Source organism: Thecamonas trahens (genome assembly GCF_000142905.1).
Source record: "Thecamonas trahens ATCC 50062 unplaced genomic scaffold supercont1.19, whole genome shotgun sequence".
In the NCBI taxonomy this organism is placed as follows: domain Eukaryota; order Apusomonadida; family Apusomonadidae; genus Thecamonas; species Thecamonas trahens.
The window spans coordinates 152278-168963 of NW_013657661.1; the positions used below are offsets into that span (position 1 = coordinate 152278).

Sequence of the window (16686 nt, forward strand, 5' to 3'; positions counted from 1 at the left end):
TCCCCCTAACACACACACCTCACCACACACACACTCTCACACACACACTCTCTCTCACCCACCACACACACACACATACAGCCATGGCTGCACCGGGCGGAAGGTCCGGAGCAGGCAGGCGTGGGGTGGTGGACGTGACGCCTGGACTGACGGGCCCCGAGGCACTGCGGCCGGTCTGGGTCGACGACAAGCAGGCCTCCGAGTGCTTCAAGTGTGGCCTGCTCTTCTCACTCTTCCGATGGAAGCACCACTGCCGCCAGTGTGGCGCTGTCTTCTGTAACTCGTGCTCCAACAAGCGCATCCCCCTCCCTCATCTCGGGTACCACGAGCCTGTTCGCATCTGCCTCGACTGCATCCAGCTCGCCTATCTCGTCTCCTGCACTGCGTCCAACAACCCGACCGTGGCCTCGCACGGCGCCGTCGGCCTCGCTCAGCTCTCGGCTGACCCGGCGCTTCACGAGCGCCTCTTGCGCGCTGCTGCGCTCCCGGCCCTCGTCGCTCTCGTCGACGCTGGCGCCCCGGCCCTCAAGGTCCACGCCACGGGCGCCATCGCTAACCTCGCCCAGGTCCCCGACATGCACTCGCATCTCCTCCGCACAGGCGTCCTAGCTCCGCTCCTCGGCGTCCTCCGCGGAGGCCTCTCGCAACTCTCGCCGCAGCTGGTCCACAACGTGCTCGGCGCAGCCTCGAACCTCGCCCTCGGCGCACCCGCACGCGCCCCGCTGGTCGACGCAGGCTGCATCCCGCTCCTCACGGACGCTCTCTTTGTGCCCGACCAGGAGCTTGCTTCGCTGGCGCTGCGCACTGCTTGCGCGCTCGCCGCCGACCCGCCGCTCGCCCGCATGTTCATCCAGGACGACTCGGGCGTCACCTTTCGCCGCATCCTCTCGCTCATCACCTCGGTCGCGCCCAAGCCGCTCCTCAAGCTCCTTGCCAAGTTCCTCGCTCACGTCTCGCTTGTCGACGATGCCCTCAAGGTCCGCATGCTCGAGCTCGGCACCCTCCCGCCGCTCCAAGCACTTGCCCTTGTCCGTTCGAAGGGCATCGTCACCCTCGCCGTCTGCGCACTCGCAAACCTGGCCTCGGTCGACGACAACCGCGAGTTTGTCGGCTCGGCACAGGGCCTCAAGCTCCTCTGGCGCCTTCTCCTCCGCGGCAAGTCGACAGACATTGTCCGCCACGCCTCGCGTGCCCTCGCCAACCTCGCCCTCAACGACACCGTCAAGCTCCGCATGCTCCACTCCTCTGCACAGCTCTTCCCGCGCCTCCTTCAGCTCCTCTCACTCACGCCACACCCAGACGTTGTCCTCAACACCCTTCGCATCATGGCTAACCTTGCCCTCCTCCCGCTCGGCGCCGTCCTCCTCACCCAATCCGGCCCGCAGCCCCTGCTGCTCGAGCACTCGACCTCAGACGACGAGGCCGTCCGCTCCTGTGCCTCGTTTGCTCTCTCGCGACTCATTCCTCCCACAACAACGCCGGACTCGGCACCCGAGCTCGCCGCCGCCTTTGCTGCGGCTGCCTCCATCCGCTCCGCCTCCAGGCGTCGCAAGACCTCGCTCAACCGAGAGCCCGCCGACTCGGCCTCAGTCTCGAGCTCGTCGCTCCCGCAGGCTGGCTCGTCGTCGCTCGCCTCGCCGACCGCAAGCCCGGCCGTGCCCGGCGGTACCACCCCGCGCTCGGTCCCACACATCACAAAGTACGACCTCGCCGCTCTCGAAGGCCCAGCAGACTCGTCGCCAGAATCGGTTGCCTCTTCGCACACCTCGTCCACCGTCTCGTCGCTCACCTCCAACTCGACCCTCTTTTCAGACTCGGACCCGTTTGCGCTCCCGCGCGCCTCGCCACGCCGCCGTGCCCGCCCGCGCCACCGCTCTCCCGGCTACGTCGGCGTCACACTCTCCGCAAGATCCGCCACCCCCACCTTTACCCCCATCCTTCCCACCCTCGACACCCGCAAGACAGGCACTTCGCTCGGCACCTCCGACTCGCCAACCGCAAGCGGTGGCCATTCGCCGCTTCCGCCGCTTCCGTCCCCGGCGTCAACCACCTCCACCGACCGCTCCCGCAAGGCCGCAGGTCGTCCCGGTCCCGCACCGTCCTCGGTCACCCCGCCGATCCCTCGCGTCGCTCGACACCCCGTCATCGCTCCCGTCTGAAGAGGCCTCGGGCTCGACCGCCTCGACCGCCACCAACACCACGCCGCAGTTTCATTTCGACGATGATCTGCCCACTGGTCTCCCGCAGGCCTGCCCACAGGCCTGCCCACAGGCCTGCCCACAGGCCTGCCTACAGGTCTGCCTACAGGTCTGCCTACAGGTCTCCCCACCGCCTCGCCCGCGGGCCTGCCCACTGATGGGCCGCCCGGGGGCCCGGCCTCCCAACCTAGCCTCCCGCCGCCAGCCGCCATGACCGCCACCACAGCCGTTCCGGCCTCGCCGCAGCCGCAGCCGTCGCCGCAGCTAGCGTCGCCGCCGCTCCCGCCTTCCACTGCCTCGTCGCCGTGACTATGCCTCCAACCACGCAAGGCCGTCGCCAACAAGCCGTGCCCGGCCGTGAGCGCCGGCCCGTGCCCTAGATGACGGCAGTCGCATGCTCAGCACCCCGCTCGTCCCGCCGCCAGTCATCAGAAACTCAGCCGCCAGTAGCGGGTCGTTGCTGGTCACCACACACTCGTCAAACGCATCCCACGACGTCACTTCGGTCTCGTTCGGCACGCCGGGCCGCAGTCCGTCGGCCGCCGCCAGCTCCGAAGCCTCACTGCTCTCCACAAGCCACGTCCACGGCGCAGGGCCGAGCACGTTGGGCCGGTGCCGCCAAAAGTTGATGAGGAGTGTGACCCGCTTTGCCGAGCTCGGCGGATCGTCATGCGCCACTCCGTGGATGAGCCGTCCGTCAAACGCAAGCATTCGGCCGAGCCGGGGCCACACCACCGCGCCTGATGACGGGCTTGCTGGCTCGAGGCGGAACGGATCGTAATCGCCACCACTCGGCGCCACGCTCGCGTTGTACACCACAGTCGGTCCGCCGACGTCCGTCAGGTACAGCACCGTCGAGACCAGTGGGTGCATGCTGAGTGTCGTCTCCTCGCGCCCCTCGGCACAGTCGGCGTGAAAGTGGAGCACGTTGTCGGCAGCTCGATCCTGAATCCACCACTCGCCGCCGGCCCACTCGTCGTCATTGAGGCCGAGCACCTGCGCCGCCCGGTGCATCAGTCGGTGCAGCAGCGAGACCCGTGCTTCGGTTCGCGAAACAAACGTCCGCTGGATAGCCACGCTGGGGTCATTCTCCACAAACTGCTTCCGTCCCGGCCACGACGCAAATGCCAGCAGCGCATCGGCCTCGGCCTCGTCCACAGCGTTGTCGATCGTCAAAACTCGCGGCGCGTGCTCGCCGGCGTGCGCCCGCCACGGCAAGCTCGCCGCGCTCCACTCGCCACCCGCCACAGCTCTCCCATCAACTCCGATTTCGTACGGACCCCCGGCAATGGCCTCAGGGAGCGGAAACGTCTTGAACGCCGCCCACGGTAGGTCCGCAGCCTCGCGCGGGACCACGGTCAAGAGGCCAGCGTCCGAGAGCGCGTGATAGAGCCGCTCCGAGTCGGCATATCCGCACGCGGCTTCGTCCTTCAGCACTTGCAGCGACGTCTCGAGGTTGCCGCCGTCGACAAAGTTCATCGAGATGCCCACCACATCGTCGAGGTTGACCACTTGGTGCGGAGTGCCGCCCGGGATGAACATCAGATCGCCAGCTTCCTGGACAACCACCACTGCTTGGGCGTGGGCCTCGCGCATCAGCGGTGTTGCCGTCGGATCCAGATACATCAGCGGCGAGGCCTCAAACGTCCCGCGCCGAGACGAAAAGTGCAGCGCAGACCGCGGTGTATCGTGCGGGTACAGAATCCACTTCTTGCGACCCGAGATGAGGCCCATCCAGAACGAAGAGCCGAAAGAGTCAATGTGCAGGCCCGAGCCCGATCCGGCCGGCCCCACAAAGAGCGACGGCCATGATGATCGGTACGGCACGTCGATCGTGTATGGAATCCGCTGCAAAAAGTCGTTGGCAACGTACTTGGGCACTACAAACTCGTCAAGCATGGCAGGACACATGTATGTCAGCGACGCGTCGAACACATACGGCAGGCCGGGTGCACGGTAGCCTTCGACGAGACTGCCGTTGCGGAGCGCTTCGATAAACTCGCCGAGACTCATGCTGTCCAGCGAGGAGAGCGAGGCCCATGTATCCATGTGTGCCCGGTACAGCTTGGGGGTCACCATCGCCCTGCCGCAGGCCGATTGGAGATGAGCATAATCCCAAGGAACAGTCGTCATGTTCGCCGCGCCTCCGCGGATGACTACTGGCTTGCGCGCGAGCGAGTACTCGCTGTAAAACCGAGAGAACGAGAGCCCAGACGCGATCTCGTCGGCCGCAGGCTGTGGCTCGGCAAATGGCGGGCACGATGCGTCTGTGCCGGGACTGGAGCAGCCCGCGGCCACCCGTGCCGCCGCTGACGCCCGTTCGTAGAGGCTGTCAACTAGTTCACGGCATCCGCTCAGCCCGCTCCGTACATCGGCCAGCTTGTCATGCAGCTTATCGGTAGCCTCCCGGCACTCACCAAGCATAGCCTGGTTGGCAGCCAGCGAGTCGTGGGGCAACTCGGTTCCGCTGCCGAGCAGCCGCAGAGCAAGACGGTCGACCCGGTCTGGCGAGACATCCGACTGGAACGCTGGATCTTCGGCGTCGACTGTCGCGAGCAGCTCGAGATTGCCCCGGATCTCGTCCGACTCGGGATTGAAGGTCAAATACGCTTCGCCGGCGGAAATGGCCTCGCGCATACGGCCAGAGTGTGCTGACGAGTACAGCAAGTACGAGTACTGCTCGCGAACAAAGAAGCCCACTGGGGCACGCCGCGCTCGCGACTCGGGCGAGTCCAGATCCAGGAGCTTGGTCAGGATTGGGGACGAGTGTATGCCTGACGCCGGCATTGACAGCGCTTCGGCAGCCCGCGAAGTCATGCTCGCCAGCTTGGCCTCGTGCTGCTCAAGAAAAAACGTGACCAGCGTGTGGTCCTCCATCGAGTCGGCGAGCAGTGCGGCGGCGAACAGATCGTGCGCACGGAGCCAGGGCGAGAGCGCGGTCGACGCCCACGGCGCCGAAAGCAGGAATCGAGGGATGTCTTCGTCAAGCAATAGGCTAAGTGAGTCCATGGAGGCGGCTGCAGCATCACGGAGCGCCTCGACCTCGACCACAAGCTCGCTTGCAGATCCTGTGCTCTCGCCATCGTCGTCGTCCACGCTCTCCCACACGCACCCGTACACATCGTCGAGAAACGAGTTGAGCCGTGGCGCGCCCGACGGACTGCACGGCGGAATATGGGCAGCATGATGCGGAGCATGCCTCGGTGCCGGTGCCGGTGATGCGTACCCAGCAGTGGAGAGATCAGCATCCCGCCGCCTCCGCGGTTTGCCGCGCCCGGCGGTCTCGAGCAGGCCAAGGAAGGCTACCGCCGAGGAGTACGTGCGCCCGGCAGCATCGTACGCCTCGAGAGCGCGGATGTAGCGAGCAGCATACGCAGCTTCTATTCCTGCCGTCTCGTGACCGCCACTTCCGCCTCCGCTCGCCACGCTGCCTGCCCGCGCCAGCACCTCCAGCACCGCCTCGGTCCCGCCGTCCGCCACTGCGCTATCCGCCAGCACTTTGTCGAGCTTGTGGAGTCGCTCACGGGCCCGGGCCATGGGGTCGGCAGCTGCTATCGCGAGTAGGGCAAGGGCCAAGGTGAGGTAGGCCAGAGTGCGCATGGTAGGAGAGGGATGGTGCCGTGCCCGGGCGGACGCTCCTCGACGACTGCCGGGCGGACGCTGACACGCACGCAGGTGGGACTCGATCGACCTTGGGAGTGGGATGGGGGGATAGGGGAGACGGACAGATGTGTATTGCGCCGAGAGTAGGGAAGGGAGGGGGTTAGGACGCAGGGCTCGTGAGAGCGGCGAGGTGGATGGCTGCCGAGCCGGTGAGGTGGCGCGACGGCGAGTTGAGGAATCGCTTGTGGAGCGCGTCCTGGGTCTCGCGTGGCGAGGCAGGCGAGGCGATGGAGGCAGCGATGGCGGCAAGCTGGATGGCTGGGGAGGGTGCGTGCTCGACTTCGCCGTCATCAACGTCGACGACGTGGTCATGGTCAACGTCGTGTTGGCCAACTTGGACTTCCTCGTACTCGTACTCGTACTCGGAGTCGTCGGCATCAGCGGACACGCCGTCGCTAGCAACTGCAACCAAGGTGGCCTCGGAATGAGTATCTGCAGCGGTATCAGCAACAGTGTCAGTCGTCTTGGCAGTGAGCGAAAGATTGTAGGCGAGGGCGTCGGCTTCGGCCTCGGCCTTGGCGGCGAGCGCGTGCTCGAGCTCGAGAGCGAGGCGGTTGTTGTCGGTCTCGACATCGGCGAGGCGAGTGAGCAGGGCGCCCATCTCATCATAGAGGTCGACATCGGGCGGGAGATTACTGTCTGCGCTGGTCTCCAGCTCGGCGATCCGCGCATGCAGCTGCGCGTTTTCGTCCGAGAGCGAGGCCACACGAGCAGCTAGCGCGGTGGAGGCGGCAAGCTCACGGGCAAGAGTGGCGTTGTCGGTCTCGAGCTCGCGAATGTGGGCGCGGAGGACGTCGGCCTCGGCAGCGGCAGATGCCGAGGCCGAGGTAGCGCGCCGGGCTGACGCGGCGCGCAGCGTGTCCAGATCGTCGGTCAGTTCCTGGACCTTGGCACGGAGGGGGCGAAGCTTGCGCATGTGCTGGCCATGCATGACCTCCATCTCGGTGTCGAGCCGCTTCTGGAACTCTGCCTCAAGTCGGGCGCGCATGTCGCGCGGCGGCTCGGTCTTGGCCAGGCGCCGCTCCAGTGCAGCCACCTTGCGCTCAAGCTCCTTGGTTCGCAGCCTCTCTTCCGCCAGCGCCCGCTCCTGGGCCGGCGAGTGAGCGTTGGCCGGTGGGCGCGCCTGCAGTCGGTGGTTGGCGGCCTCGAGCTTCATGATCTGCACCTCCAGCCGAGCGATGGTTGCGGCGGTCGACTCGTGGCCATTGGCATGAAGCGCCGCTGGCGGGCTGGATACCACAGCTGGTGGCACTCTTGGCGGCGGCGACGACAGCAACTCGGTCGAGGAGAGCGGACCAGGCGAGCGTGGCGTCTGATAGTACGAGCGGACCGGCTGCGGCGGGGAGGCCGAGCGGGCGGCCGATCGCGCAGGTGATGCCGCCGCCGACGCAGCCACCATGCCCTGCAACGACTCGAGCTTGTGAAAGAGCGAGCCGAGAGAGGCTGAGAGCGCCGAGGAACGCGCGTGAACGTCCTGAGAGGCAAGGAGACCAGCATCAGACAGCGAAGCCGACTCTGCTGCAGCGCGAGCAGGCGAGGCGGTGACCGCTGGGCGGAGCGATCGCTGCTCATAAGGCGTGGCATGGGCATAGCTGGGCAAAGCTACCTCTCGGCTACCACCGCCAGAAGTCTCATGCCCTGCAAGTCGACCAGTAGAAGACCTCGCAGTCGACCGCGGCAGGCCGTACGGTGCGTATGGACCGGGCGACGAGGGTGTGACGACCGAGGGTGTGAACAGTGGGTTGGCCACTGCGCCAGGCGGGTAGAGCGAGGCGTCCAGCTGGGCCCGCAGTCGCTGCACAGGCGAGGATGCACGCATGAGGAGGAGGGGGGGGGGGAGGGGGGGGAGGAGGGAGAGAGACAGATGGGCGGAGGTAGGGAGGTGGGGGGGGGGGGGGAGGCGGTGCCGGTGCTGGCACTTTGGGTTTGGGGTTGCCTGGCAACGGAATTGGGCTCTACGGTAGTGCGCCACAACCACACCCGAAGATGCCAGCATGGCCATGGCCATGGCATCACCGCAGACTATATCCAATGGTCTTAAAGCGACAAAATCTTCAGAGGTGCGTCTGTTTGTGTGCATGTGTGTGTGTGTGTGTGTGTGTGTGTGCGTGTGTGTGTGTGTGTAACAGCCGATGGTTGGTGGGATGCCTCTCCTCCGTCGTATCCATCCCATCCGTCAGGATCAGACCAAGTACGTGAGCACAGCGCAGCGTGTGTCGGTCGAGTCACGCCCACCTGCGTGTCACCGGCCCACCACCACCAAATGGCTTGGCTCGCGACACGCCCAAAGACCACGTGCGTGTCGCGGACGTGAGCTTAGCCACCGCCACCGCCACCGCCACCACCACCGCCACACCTGTCACCGGCCACAACATATGGAGTCTGGTGACATGGTCTCGGAGTCGTACTCGCGGTCGAGCCCGAGCAGCATGGGCACGGACTCGGAGCGGGGCAGCGCGCAGGGCGGACATGCGGTGGTCGATGACGGGCTGGTGGAAGACGGCGAGGAGCAGGCACTGCTGGGATCAGAAGGCGGGGAGGTCGACATGGGGATTGCATCGCCGCTGGATGCTGCGGTGGAGAGGCTGGGTATTGGACGGTTTCACAAGGTGGCGGTGGCTGTCCTCGGCTTGGCCAACGCGTCGGACGCAGTCGAGCTGCTGGCCATTGGCTACATACTGCCCGAGTTGAACAAGGCCGGCGCCAAGGGCTTCCACGTCACCGACGCGCAAAAGGGCTTTCTCTCAGCGGCGGTCTTTGTCGGCATGCTCATCGGCGGGCTGTTCTGTGGCCTGGCCTCGGATCGTGTGGGCCGAAAGGCAATGCTGCTCTGGTCGCTGGGCATCAACGCGCTGGCCGGCCTCGCCTCGGCCGCCGCTCCCTCGTGGCCGCTCCTGCTCACCGCCCGCATTATCTCAGGCATTGGCGTCGGTGGCTCGGTCCCGTCGGTCTTTACCATGGCTGTCGAGTACCTACCTGTCCACCGCCGCGGCTTCTACCTCACCGTTGTGGCCTGGCACTGGATGGTCGGCTCGATCTTTACAGCCTCGCTGGCCTGGATCCTCCTTGGCGCCATCGGTGCATCGTGGCGCGTCTTTGCCGCCGCCTGCGCTGGGCCTGCAGCTCTGGCATTTGTCCTCACCCTCGTTCTCCTTCCCGAGACGCCGCGGTTTCTGGTGGCCAAGGGTCGGTACGCCGCCGCAGCGTCTGTCCTCAACCGCATGGCGCGGCGATCGGGCCACACAACGCCGCTTCTGGGAGCATCGGGTGCTGAGCTTGCTCCCAATGGGCCAAGCAACATTCAGGCCGGCTCTGTCCCTGCTGGGTCGTTGGACGAGCCGGCCCGTGAGACCACGCCGTCGGCGTGGCGGCTGCTCGATCCGGCGCTGCGACGGACCACGATCTCGCTCGCCATCGTCTGGTTCGGCCTCTCGTTCGGCTGGTACGGCCTAATTCTGTGGATTCCAACTCTCTTTGACGACGCCAACCTCTCGTTCTCAGTCTATGCCTCGGTCTTTATCGTTGCCGCCGCCAACCTGCCGGGCAACATTGTGTCGGCCGTGCTGATGGACCGGATCGGGCGCAAGAACGTACTGGTCGGGACCATGACCACCGCCGCTGGCCTCGGCGTTCTCTTTGCCTTTTCCCACCGTGCCGGGCTGGTGATCACGGTCGCCTCGGCCTTCAACGCGGTCTCGATCGGCGGTTGGAACGCACTCGACTGTCTCTCGTCCGAGTCGTTCCCCACTCCGCTGCGTACGTCGGCTATGGGTGTCCTCGCCGCCTTTGGTCGCCTCGGCTCTATGTCTGCCCAGTTTGTCAACGGCTTTCTTATCTCGCACTCGGTTGCCCTCCTCCTCCTCGTCACCGCCGGCACCATGTTCATCGGCGGTCTTGGGGCGCTGGCTCTTCCGCGCGACACATCCGGCATGCGGGTTGCTGACAAGCTCCACGGCTGACGATGCCATCTCGTTTGCTGGTTCTGGTGCGCAGACACACACACACACTCAAACACACACACACACACGTCACACAGCATCGGTGCCAGAGACCAGCGAGCTCGAGCTCGAGCTCGAGCCCGAACGCGAGGTCCGCGACACGTTGGAAGTTGGGTCGGTTGATGAGACCGCGGCCGGCCGCGACGACGACGACTGCGTCTTGCGACCGGGTCGGAAGGTGCCGTAGCGGGCAGCCTCTGGCCGAAAGTCGCCGTCCGACGACGACGACGACGACGACGAGCCCGAGCCCGAGCCCGAGCCGTCATCTCCATAGTTGAACGCACCGTTGCGGTCGCCGGCGTAGTAGCCGTGGCGCGGCTGCGGGCGGCCGACGCCAGCCGCCGCCGCCGCGCGCCGCTGCTGGTTGCGGAAGTAGACGGTGGTGAGGGCGATGATGGCGACGACCGCCACCACAGCCACCACAATGAGCGCAATGACGAGGCCGTTCGAGCTTTTGGGCGGCGAGGCCGGCGACGCCCCGCCGTTGCTCGCCACACAGCCCGAGACCGCAATCCCGCACTCGACAGTCGCCGAACTAGCCTGGAGGAGCGAGCGCGTGCCTGTCGTCGACTCGGCCTCGACCACCACGCGCGCAAACTGGCCAGCAAACTCGGTGAGCGCCGGTGAGAACTGGATGATGTACGTCCGGGTCCCGACCGGCCACACGTAGCCGGAGCCAATGATGATGCGGAGCGTGGCCGACGAGCCAAGGTTGAGGCCGGCGGTGACGGTGAGGCCGGCCGGCTGGTCCTTGGCAAGGTACATGGTGTATGTGGCCGAGGTGCCGAGCTCCACCCGATTGGCAGTGATGTCGACATCGCGAACAATCATGGTGGCAGCGTTGCCGAGTGTGAACGTGCCGCCGATGGTGCCACCGAAGCGCCAGTCGATGGTGGCACCAGTAACCACCAGGTCGGTGGCGACGTCAAGCGGCGCAGAATCGATGGTAAAGTCGACACCCTCCGGAATGGTGAGCTTCTCAACCGAGCCGCCCGATGAGGTGCACCCTGGGGGAGGGTGAGGTCGGCGCCGGAGGGGTAAAAGTTGCCGCAGAGGAGCTCGACGGTGGCGATGGCGCGCGAGGCGACAAAGCGCGAGGTTGTAGCCGGCCCGTCGAGCGAGATGCCCTGAGACTGCGCCGCCGTCGACGTCGAGACCGTGTACGGCCGGTTGTCCCAGGTGATGGTCCAACCGGCAATGACAAAGTCGGACGGCGGATCGCCTGACCCGGTCTGAAGCGAGACGGCGAGGACGGCGTTGCCGGTCGCAGCGTTGAACGAGGCTTCGTGGGTGAGGCTGCCTGGCGGTGGCGGTGAGGAGCCGCCCAGGAGCCCGGGCAGGTCCGATGCAGTCGCCACCGCGTTTGGCGCCTGCGGCGAGACCAGCGCACCCGAGCCGGTCGAGATCGACGCCATCGGAATGAGCCACGACGAGTGGTACCACGAGGTGTAGTCGTTGGTCCCGGTCGGCTTGGTGTAAATCCGGATGAACAGGTCCTTGAACGTGTTGGCCCCGCCGATGGCAGTTGTGGTGCCAAAGGTGAATGCCACCGCGTTGAGTTCGCCGAGCGTGTACCCGTCGCCGTTGACAAACCACGGGTATTGGACAATCGGGCCCTCGAGGCCAGTCGCACGGCCGTCAAAGTGGCGACGCCATGCCTGCTGCAGGTACCAGTTGATCTTGCCATTGCCCGTCTCGGTAAAGGCCCAGCCCGTCTCGACCTGGACCGGGAACGTCTCATCGTGGCCCACAAGCGCGCCGGCGGTGGTGATGAACGAGCTCGTCCCGTTGAGGAACGCTGCTGGCGTTGACGCCGTCATAGCAAACGTCTCGGCTCCGGTGCAGCCGTTGGTCGTCTGAGTGCCGGAAAGCGTCGTCACTGCCCCGGCATTGGAGACTGTGCGAACAACCGCGCCCTGCGAGCAGGCCTGCACAAATACCGCGCCGGCCGAACCGTCCTTGACCGCGATGCCGCCCGGGCGAACAAAGACTGAAGTGCCTGACCCGTCTGGTCCGTAGTTTGAAAGATCCGGGTTGCCAGCGACGGTGGCAACGGTGCCCGAGTTGGCCACACCGACCGAGCCGGTCGGGATGGTGACCCGCCGAATCGAGCCAAGATCGCCGACCCAGAGCGTGATCTGGGTAGCGCCCGACGCCACCGGCACAATGGAAAGATCCCACGGGAGCATGTACGTGCCAGTGGTGCCAGCGCCGTCGGCCTTGCCATGGACCGCGGGCGAGCCCGACACGGTGACCACCACTCCAGTGTTGACGTTGACCGAGCGGATGACGTAGTTGTGGGCATCGGCCACAAAGAGCGTGGCACCGGCGTCATAGTACGCGAGCGCGGTCGGGCCGGTAAACCACGCATTGGTTCCGGTCCCGTCCTGCCACCCGGTCTTGGCCGGGTTGCCGGCCAGTGTCGTCACCGTGTACGTGTTTGTCGACTGCACAATCTTGCGGATGGCGTTGTTGAGCGAGTCGGCCACGAAAAGGTGTCGGTTGGGCCCGACACCGCGTGGGTCGGCTGGTTGAACCGAGCCGCGGCGCCGACGCCATCAGCAAATCCGGCCTGCGATGCCGAGCCAGCCACGAGTGTGGTCTCCATCTGTCCGGCTGTGTTGAGCGAGCCAGCCAGGATGATGTGGGTCTCCGGAATCGGGATGAGTAGCCCGTTTGAGTTGAGCTTGAGACCAACCTTGCCCGGGACAGCCGTCGCCGGCGTGAGCGGCGGCGAGAAGGCCACCGATGTTGACACGCCCTGGGAAGAGACCCGGCGCAGCACGCCTGGTGCACCAACAAGCACGACGTCACCAACCACGAGCGCAGCAAGCGTCGCAATCGCACACACAATCATCACCGCCGACTGCTGGAAAAGCATCCGACTCTGCCCGCGCAACACCCAATTGGCGCCATCGCAAAAAAGAGAATGGTGAGACATGATGATGTAAGGAAGAGGCGCAAAGCGGTGACTGTTTGCCGGTGCAAGGTAGGGAGGGAGGGGAAGGGGTGGAGGAAAGGGAGGAGCGCGGTACACTGCACAAAGAATGGAGGGGAGAGGGGGAGGGAGGGAGGGAGGGAGGGAGGGAGGGAGGGAGGGAGGGAGGGAGGGAGGGAGGGAGGGAGGGAGGGAGGGGAGGGGGGGGTGGGGGTGGGGTGTTGCACACGCCAACCGTCTAAAGAAGCACAGCCAAACACTCTTCCGGGATGGGGGGGGTGGGAAGGCGGGGGCACCAGGGGGCGGGGCGGAAGGGGGAAATCGGGCAGGGAAAGGTTCGAGAGGAACACGCAAGGTGGCATACCATTGTTATGCAGAGGTAGTCAAGAGTGTCTTGAGTACGTATGGTAGTAGGGAAGGGTGGGGGGTGTCTGGGAGCTACGAGGGATGGGCAGCGCGTGGGGCACTTTTCGGCGAACGCAGCACCTTTTTTCAGGACGAGACGTACGGCACGCAGATAAAGCCTGTGGCCATGATTTCCAGCTGTCGCTTTACCGGTTCGTGTGAGAGAGATGTCGCGCTTTATTTCAGTATATCATCGCATCGTGCGTGCGGTATGCCATCCCTGTGTGCGCGGCATAGTGCCAGCTCAGCGTGTCAAGCCACTCTCGATCGTCGTCACTGGCAAAGCCCACAAGTTGACTGCGTCGATGCCTTTGGCATCTTGCGAAGAGATATGAGCTGCTAAACAACTTGCGGCGTTACATGGCAGTGCCGCCGCAGGTGAACGTGGCCAAGTCCGTCGTTTTCGTCGGTTTTACTTGTTTCGCCGCGCATCAACATTAATCGGCGAAAAGTGGAAAAAGGCGTTGTGTTCTTTACGCCAACAAGCGGAACCACCCGACGTACGCACGCGGGAGGGCACCTGTACAGAAGCAGCCGACGGCATGAGCAAGACGGATTTAAAGCACGAGAAGGCAGAGGGCAAAGGCGCCGATAGCAAGGACGCAGAGGTAATGGATGTTCCGGAGCAGAGGACGCTGGAGCGCAAGGTGCTGTGGTGGGTGGTGGGCGCGGTGGTGGTGCTGGCTCTTGCTGGCTCGTGCGGGGTTTGGCTGGCGGTGCGGGGCGGGCCGATGGCTGTGGCGCACCGCGGGGCGTCGGGTGACGCTCCGGAGAACACCATGCCGGCGGTCAAGGCTGCGCTGGCTGTCCACGGCGCTGCTGTCGAGTTTGACGTCCAGATCACCAAAGATGGCGTAGTGATCGGCATGCACGACACGACCGTCGACCGGACGACAAACGGAAAGGGCAAGGTCAACGATCTGGAGTGGTCATACATCGCCACACTCGATGCTGGATCGTGGAAGAGCGAGAAGTTTGCCGGAACGCGCGTGCCGCGGCTGGAGGAAGTGCTTGAGGCCATGGCAGCGATGCCTGATCGACTCCTGCTGCTGGACACCAAGAACATTGGCGCCGGCCTGTTTGCCGGCGTCGCGGCGGCGCTCGACGCAGCGCCAGCGAGCGTCCGCTCCCAGGTCCGCATCGGGTGCTGGGACAAAAAGTGTCTGGAGGCTGCGACCGCCGCCGGCCTTGGCGACGTACCGCGCATTGTCATCACCCCGTTCCCGGTGGCCCCGTTCGCCTTTGACGCCTACCGCAAGCTCGGCGTCGAGGGCTTCAACGTCGGCCTCCAGTTTGGCTTCCTCGGCCTCTGCAAGCCGTGGACCGCCAAGGCGCAGCACTCTGGCTTCTCGGTCTGGGTCTGGACCATCGATGACGAGAAGACGATGGGCAAGGTCGCCTCGTGGGGCGTCGACGGCGTCGTCACCAACTACCCGGCGCGGGTCGGCGGCCTGCATGCCGCCCACCATCGCCTGCGTCACGGCTTCCATCACGGCCACGGCCATGGCCATCACGGCCACGGCCATGGCCATCATGGCCACGACGACGACCATCATGGCCACGACGACGACCATCACGGCCACGACCAAGGCCAACACAACGGCCACGACCAGGGCCAACACGACGGCCACGACCAGGGCCAACACGGCGGCGACCATCACGGCCACGACCAAGGCCAACACAACGGCCACGACCAGGGCCAACACGACGGCCATGGCCACCGCCACGGCCACCGCCACGGCCACGATGGCAAGCACGACAACCTCCTCCACGGCGGCGGCAAGTGTGGCTCCGCCATGGCCGAAGCCCATCGCGCCGCCATGGTTTACGCATGCTTCACTTTCCATGACCACGGCCCGTTCATGGGCGACGACGTGAAAATGTCCCCAGGCGAGGCGTTCCTTTATGACTCGGCGTCGTGCAAGGCGCTCGCCAACTGCCCGCGCACCGCCGACGGCGCAGACATCGACGCTACTGCCGACGAGACCGCAGCCTGCGCCAAGCATGCCGCTGATCTCGTCGAGGAGTACCTCGGCCTTGTCCACTAAGTCGTCCAGCACATCAACACTCTCTCTTTAACACATCATCCATACACCTTGCCCTGCATCGTGGCCCAGACACCCTGGACTATGCACACGTCAGCGCGCACCTGTTGAGCAGACTTGCCAGACGCGCATTCACACCTCACCCGCACACGGCCTCGACGTAAACTTGGGGTGTAACTCCATCGCCACACACTCGCAGCCGCGCCCAAGCTTCCTGTTGCATGCTCCGCTGCCTGTCGCGCACTCTGGTCCCGCTCCGCTACCTGTCTGTCGCGTCACGCATGTCGGAGTCGTCGTCGTCAGCCACATCTTCGGGCTTTGATGCCACCCAGCGCTTTCTCTTTGATCTCAACGGATTCATTGTTCTTCGCGGCGTGCTTGATGCCAATGAGGTTGCCAGTCTCCAAGCTGCCGTCGATGCGCACGCGTCCGAGGCAGTGTCGCGCGACGCCGGGGCGCTCAAGAACGCCAAGGACGGGAGCGCGCTGTCGGCGCCCGGCTCACGACGTGATCTCGGCGGTATGTTAGGCTGGGAAGGCGTTGCAGGCGACGCGTTCCGCAGTTTGCTCGTCCACCCTCGGATTGCGCCGTACCTTGTGGACCTTCTCGGCGAGGGCTACCGACTCGACCACCAGCCCATTGTACTCGTGCAGGACGGCGGGTCCGAGGGCTTCTCGCTCCATGGTGGGCCGCTCACCTCATCCGGCACGTTCAATCCTGAGCTGCAGTACCGGGCGGTGGCGGGGCAAATGTGGACATCGCTCCTGGCGTGCGCAGTCCATCTCTCCGAGGCCCAAGCCGGCGATGGCGGGTTCTGCGTCGTGCCCGGCTCGCACAAGGCTAACTTTCCGGTCCCGCCCGAATTTGCCACCGGCGACGCGCCGGCCTTTGCCGAGCACATCCACCAGCCGGTCGTCTCGCCGGGTGACGTTGTGCTCTTCTCCGAGGCAACCGTCCACGGCGCGTTGCCCTGGACTGCCGATCACCAACGACGCGTGGCGCTCTTCCGATTCGCCACGCCCTCGTACGGCTACGGCCGCGCCTATCTGGAGGAGTTTGGCGGTGATGTCTTGAGCAAGTGCACGCCCGAGCAGGCTGCCGTCCTCCTTCCACCCTACGCCCCGCGCCTCGAGCGCCCGATCGCCACCCGTCCCGGTGCCTCCGCCACTCCGCGATCAGAGGCCAAGAAGGCACACGATCGCGCTGTCTTTAACACTTCTTACTTTTGATCAAACTTCCCCCCTCCTTCCTCGCCGTACATGCGATTGCTACCACGTTTGCCACCACCAGCTGCAGCCGATGTGCGTGTTTGTCACAGCGGCACGGCGCGCGTCGGCAGCTCGTCCGCTGCTGCAGACGCTGCTCTCAGCGGCGTGACCATCCTCGCCCTCATACTGCTCTCTCCTGTGGGCACCAAGCACCTCACCGACCACACACAT

At 65.3% G+C, this 16686-nt stretch overlaps 7 protein-coding genes across 7 annotated transcripts; 4 read left to right on the forward strand and 3 right to left on the reverse strand.

The window, feature by feature from the left end:
- Positions 1–83: 83 nt before the first annotated feature.
- AMSG_04846 (uncharacterized protein) lies at positions 84–2159 on the forward strand (the record flags this gene model as incomplete). Its single annotated transcript, XM_013903060.1, has 1 exon — positions 84–2159. One exon carries the CDS (start codon positions 84–86, stop codon positions 2157–2159), a length of 2076 nt encoding a protein of 691 aa, XP_013758514.1.
- A 149-nt stretch (positions 2160–2308) lies between these two features.
- On the reverse strand, positions 2309–5735 carry AMSG_04847 (JmjC domain-containing protein 4; the record flags this gene model as incomplete). The annotated part of the gene is made up of 1 exon (XM_013903061.1): positions 2309–5735. One exon carries the CDS (start codon positions 5733–5735, stop codon positions 2508–2510), a length of 3228 nt encoding a protein of 1075 aa, XP_013758515.1. The 3' UTR covers positions 2309–2507.
- Positions 5736–5912: 177 nt separating this feature from the next.
- On the reverse strand, positions 5913–7680 carry AMSG_04848 (uncharacterized protein; the record flags this gene model as incomplete). Its single annotated transcript, XM_013903062.1, has 2 exons — positions 5913–7453; positions 7523–7680. 2 exons carry the CDS (start codon positions 7678–7680, stop codon positions 5962–5964), a joined length of 1650 nt encoding a protein of 549 aa, XP_013758516.1. The 3' UTR covers positions 5913–5961.
- Positions 7681–8223: 543 nt separating this feature from the next.
- Positions 8224–9888, forward strand: AMSG_04849 (major facilitator superfamily transporter). Its single transcript, XM_013903063.1, has one exon. The coding sequence runs from the start codon at positions 8237–8239 to the stop codon at positions 9818–9820; it is 1584 nt and encodes a 527-aa protein (XP_013758517.1). The 5' UTR covers positions 8224–8236; the 3' UTR covers positions 9821–9888.
- A 660-nt stretch (positions 9889–10548) lies between these two features.
- Positions 10549–12746, reverse strand: AMSG_04850 (NHL repeat containing protein). Its single transcript, XM_013903064.1, has one exon. It carries the CDS (start codon positions 12046–12048, stop codon positions 10687–10689), a length of 1362 nt encoding a protein of 453 aa, XP_013758518.1. The 5' UTR covers positions 12049–12746; the 3' UTR covers positions 10549–10686.
- A 1067-nt stretch (positions 12747–13813) lies between these two features.
- Positions 13814–15250, forward strand: AMSG_04851 (glycerophosphodiesterase; the record flags this gene model as incomplete). Its single annotated transcript, XM_013903065.1, has 1 exon — positions 13814–15250. The coding sequence occupies one exon, from the start codon at positions 13814–13816 to the stop codon at positions 15248–15250; it is 1437 nt and encodes a 478-aa protein (XP_013758519.1).
- Positions 15251–15393: 143 nt separating this feature from the next.
- Positions 15394–16499, forward strand: AMSG_04852 (uncharacterized protein). Its single transcript, XM_013903066.1, has one exon. The coding sequence runs from the start codon at positions 15469–15471 to the stop codon at positions 16474–16476; it is 1008 nt and encodes a 335-aa protein (XP_013758520.1). The 5' UTR covers positions 15394–15468; the 3' UTR covers positions 16477–16499.
- The last annotated feature ends 187 nt before the right edge of the window (positions 16500–16686 follow it).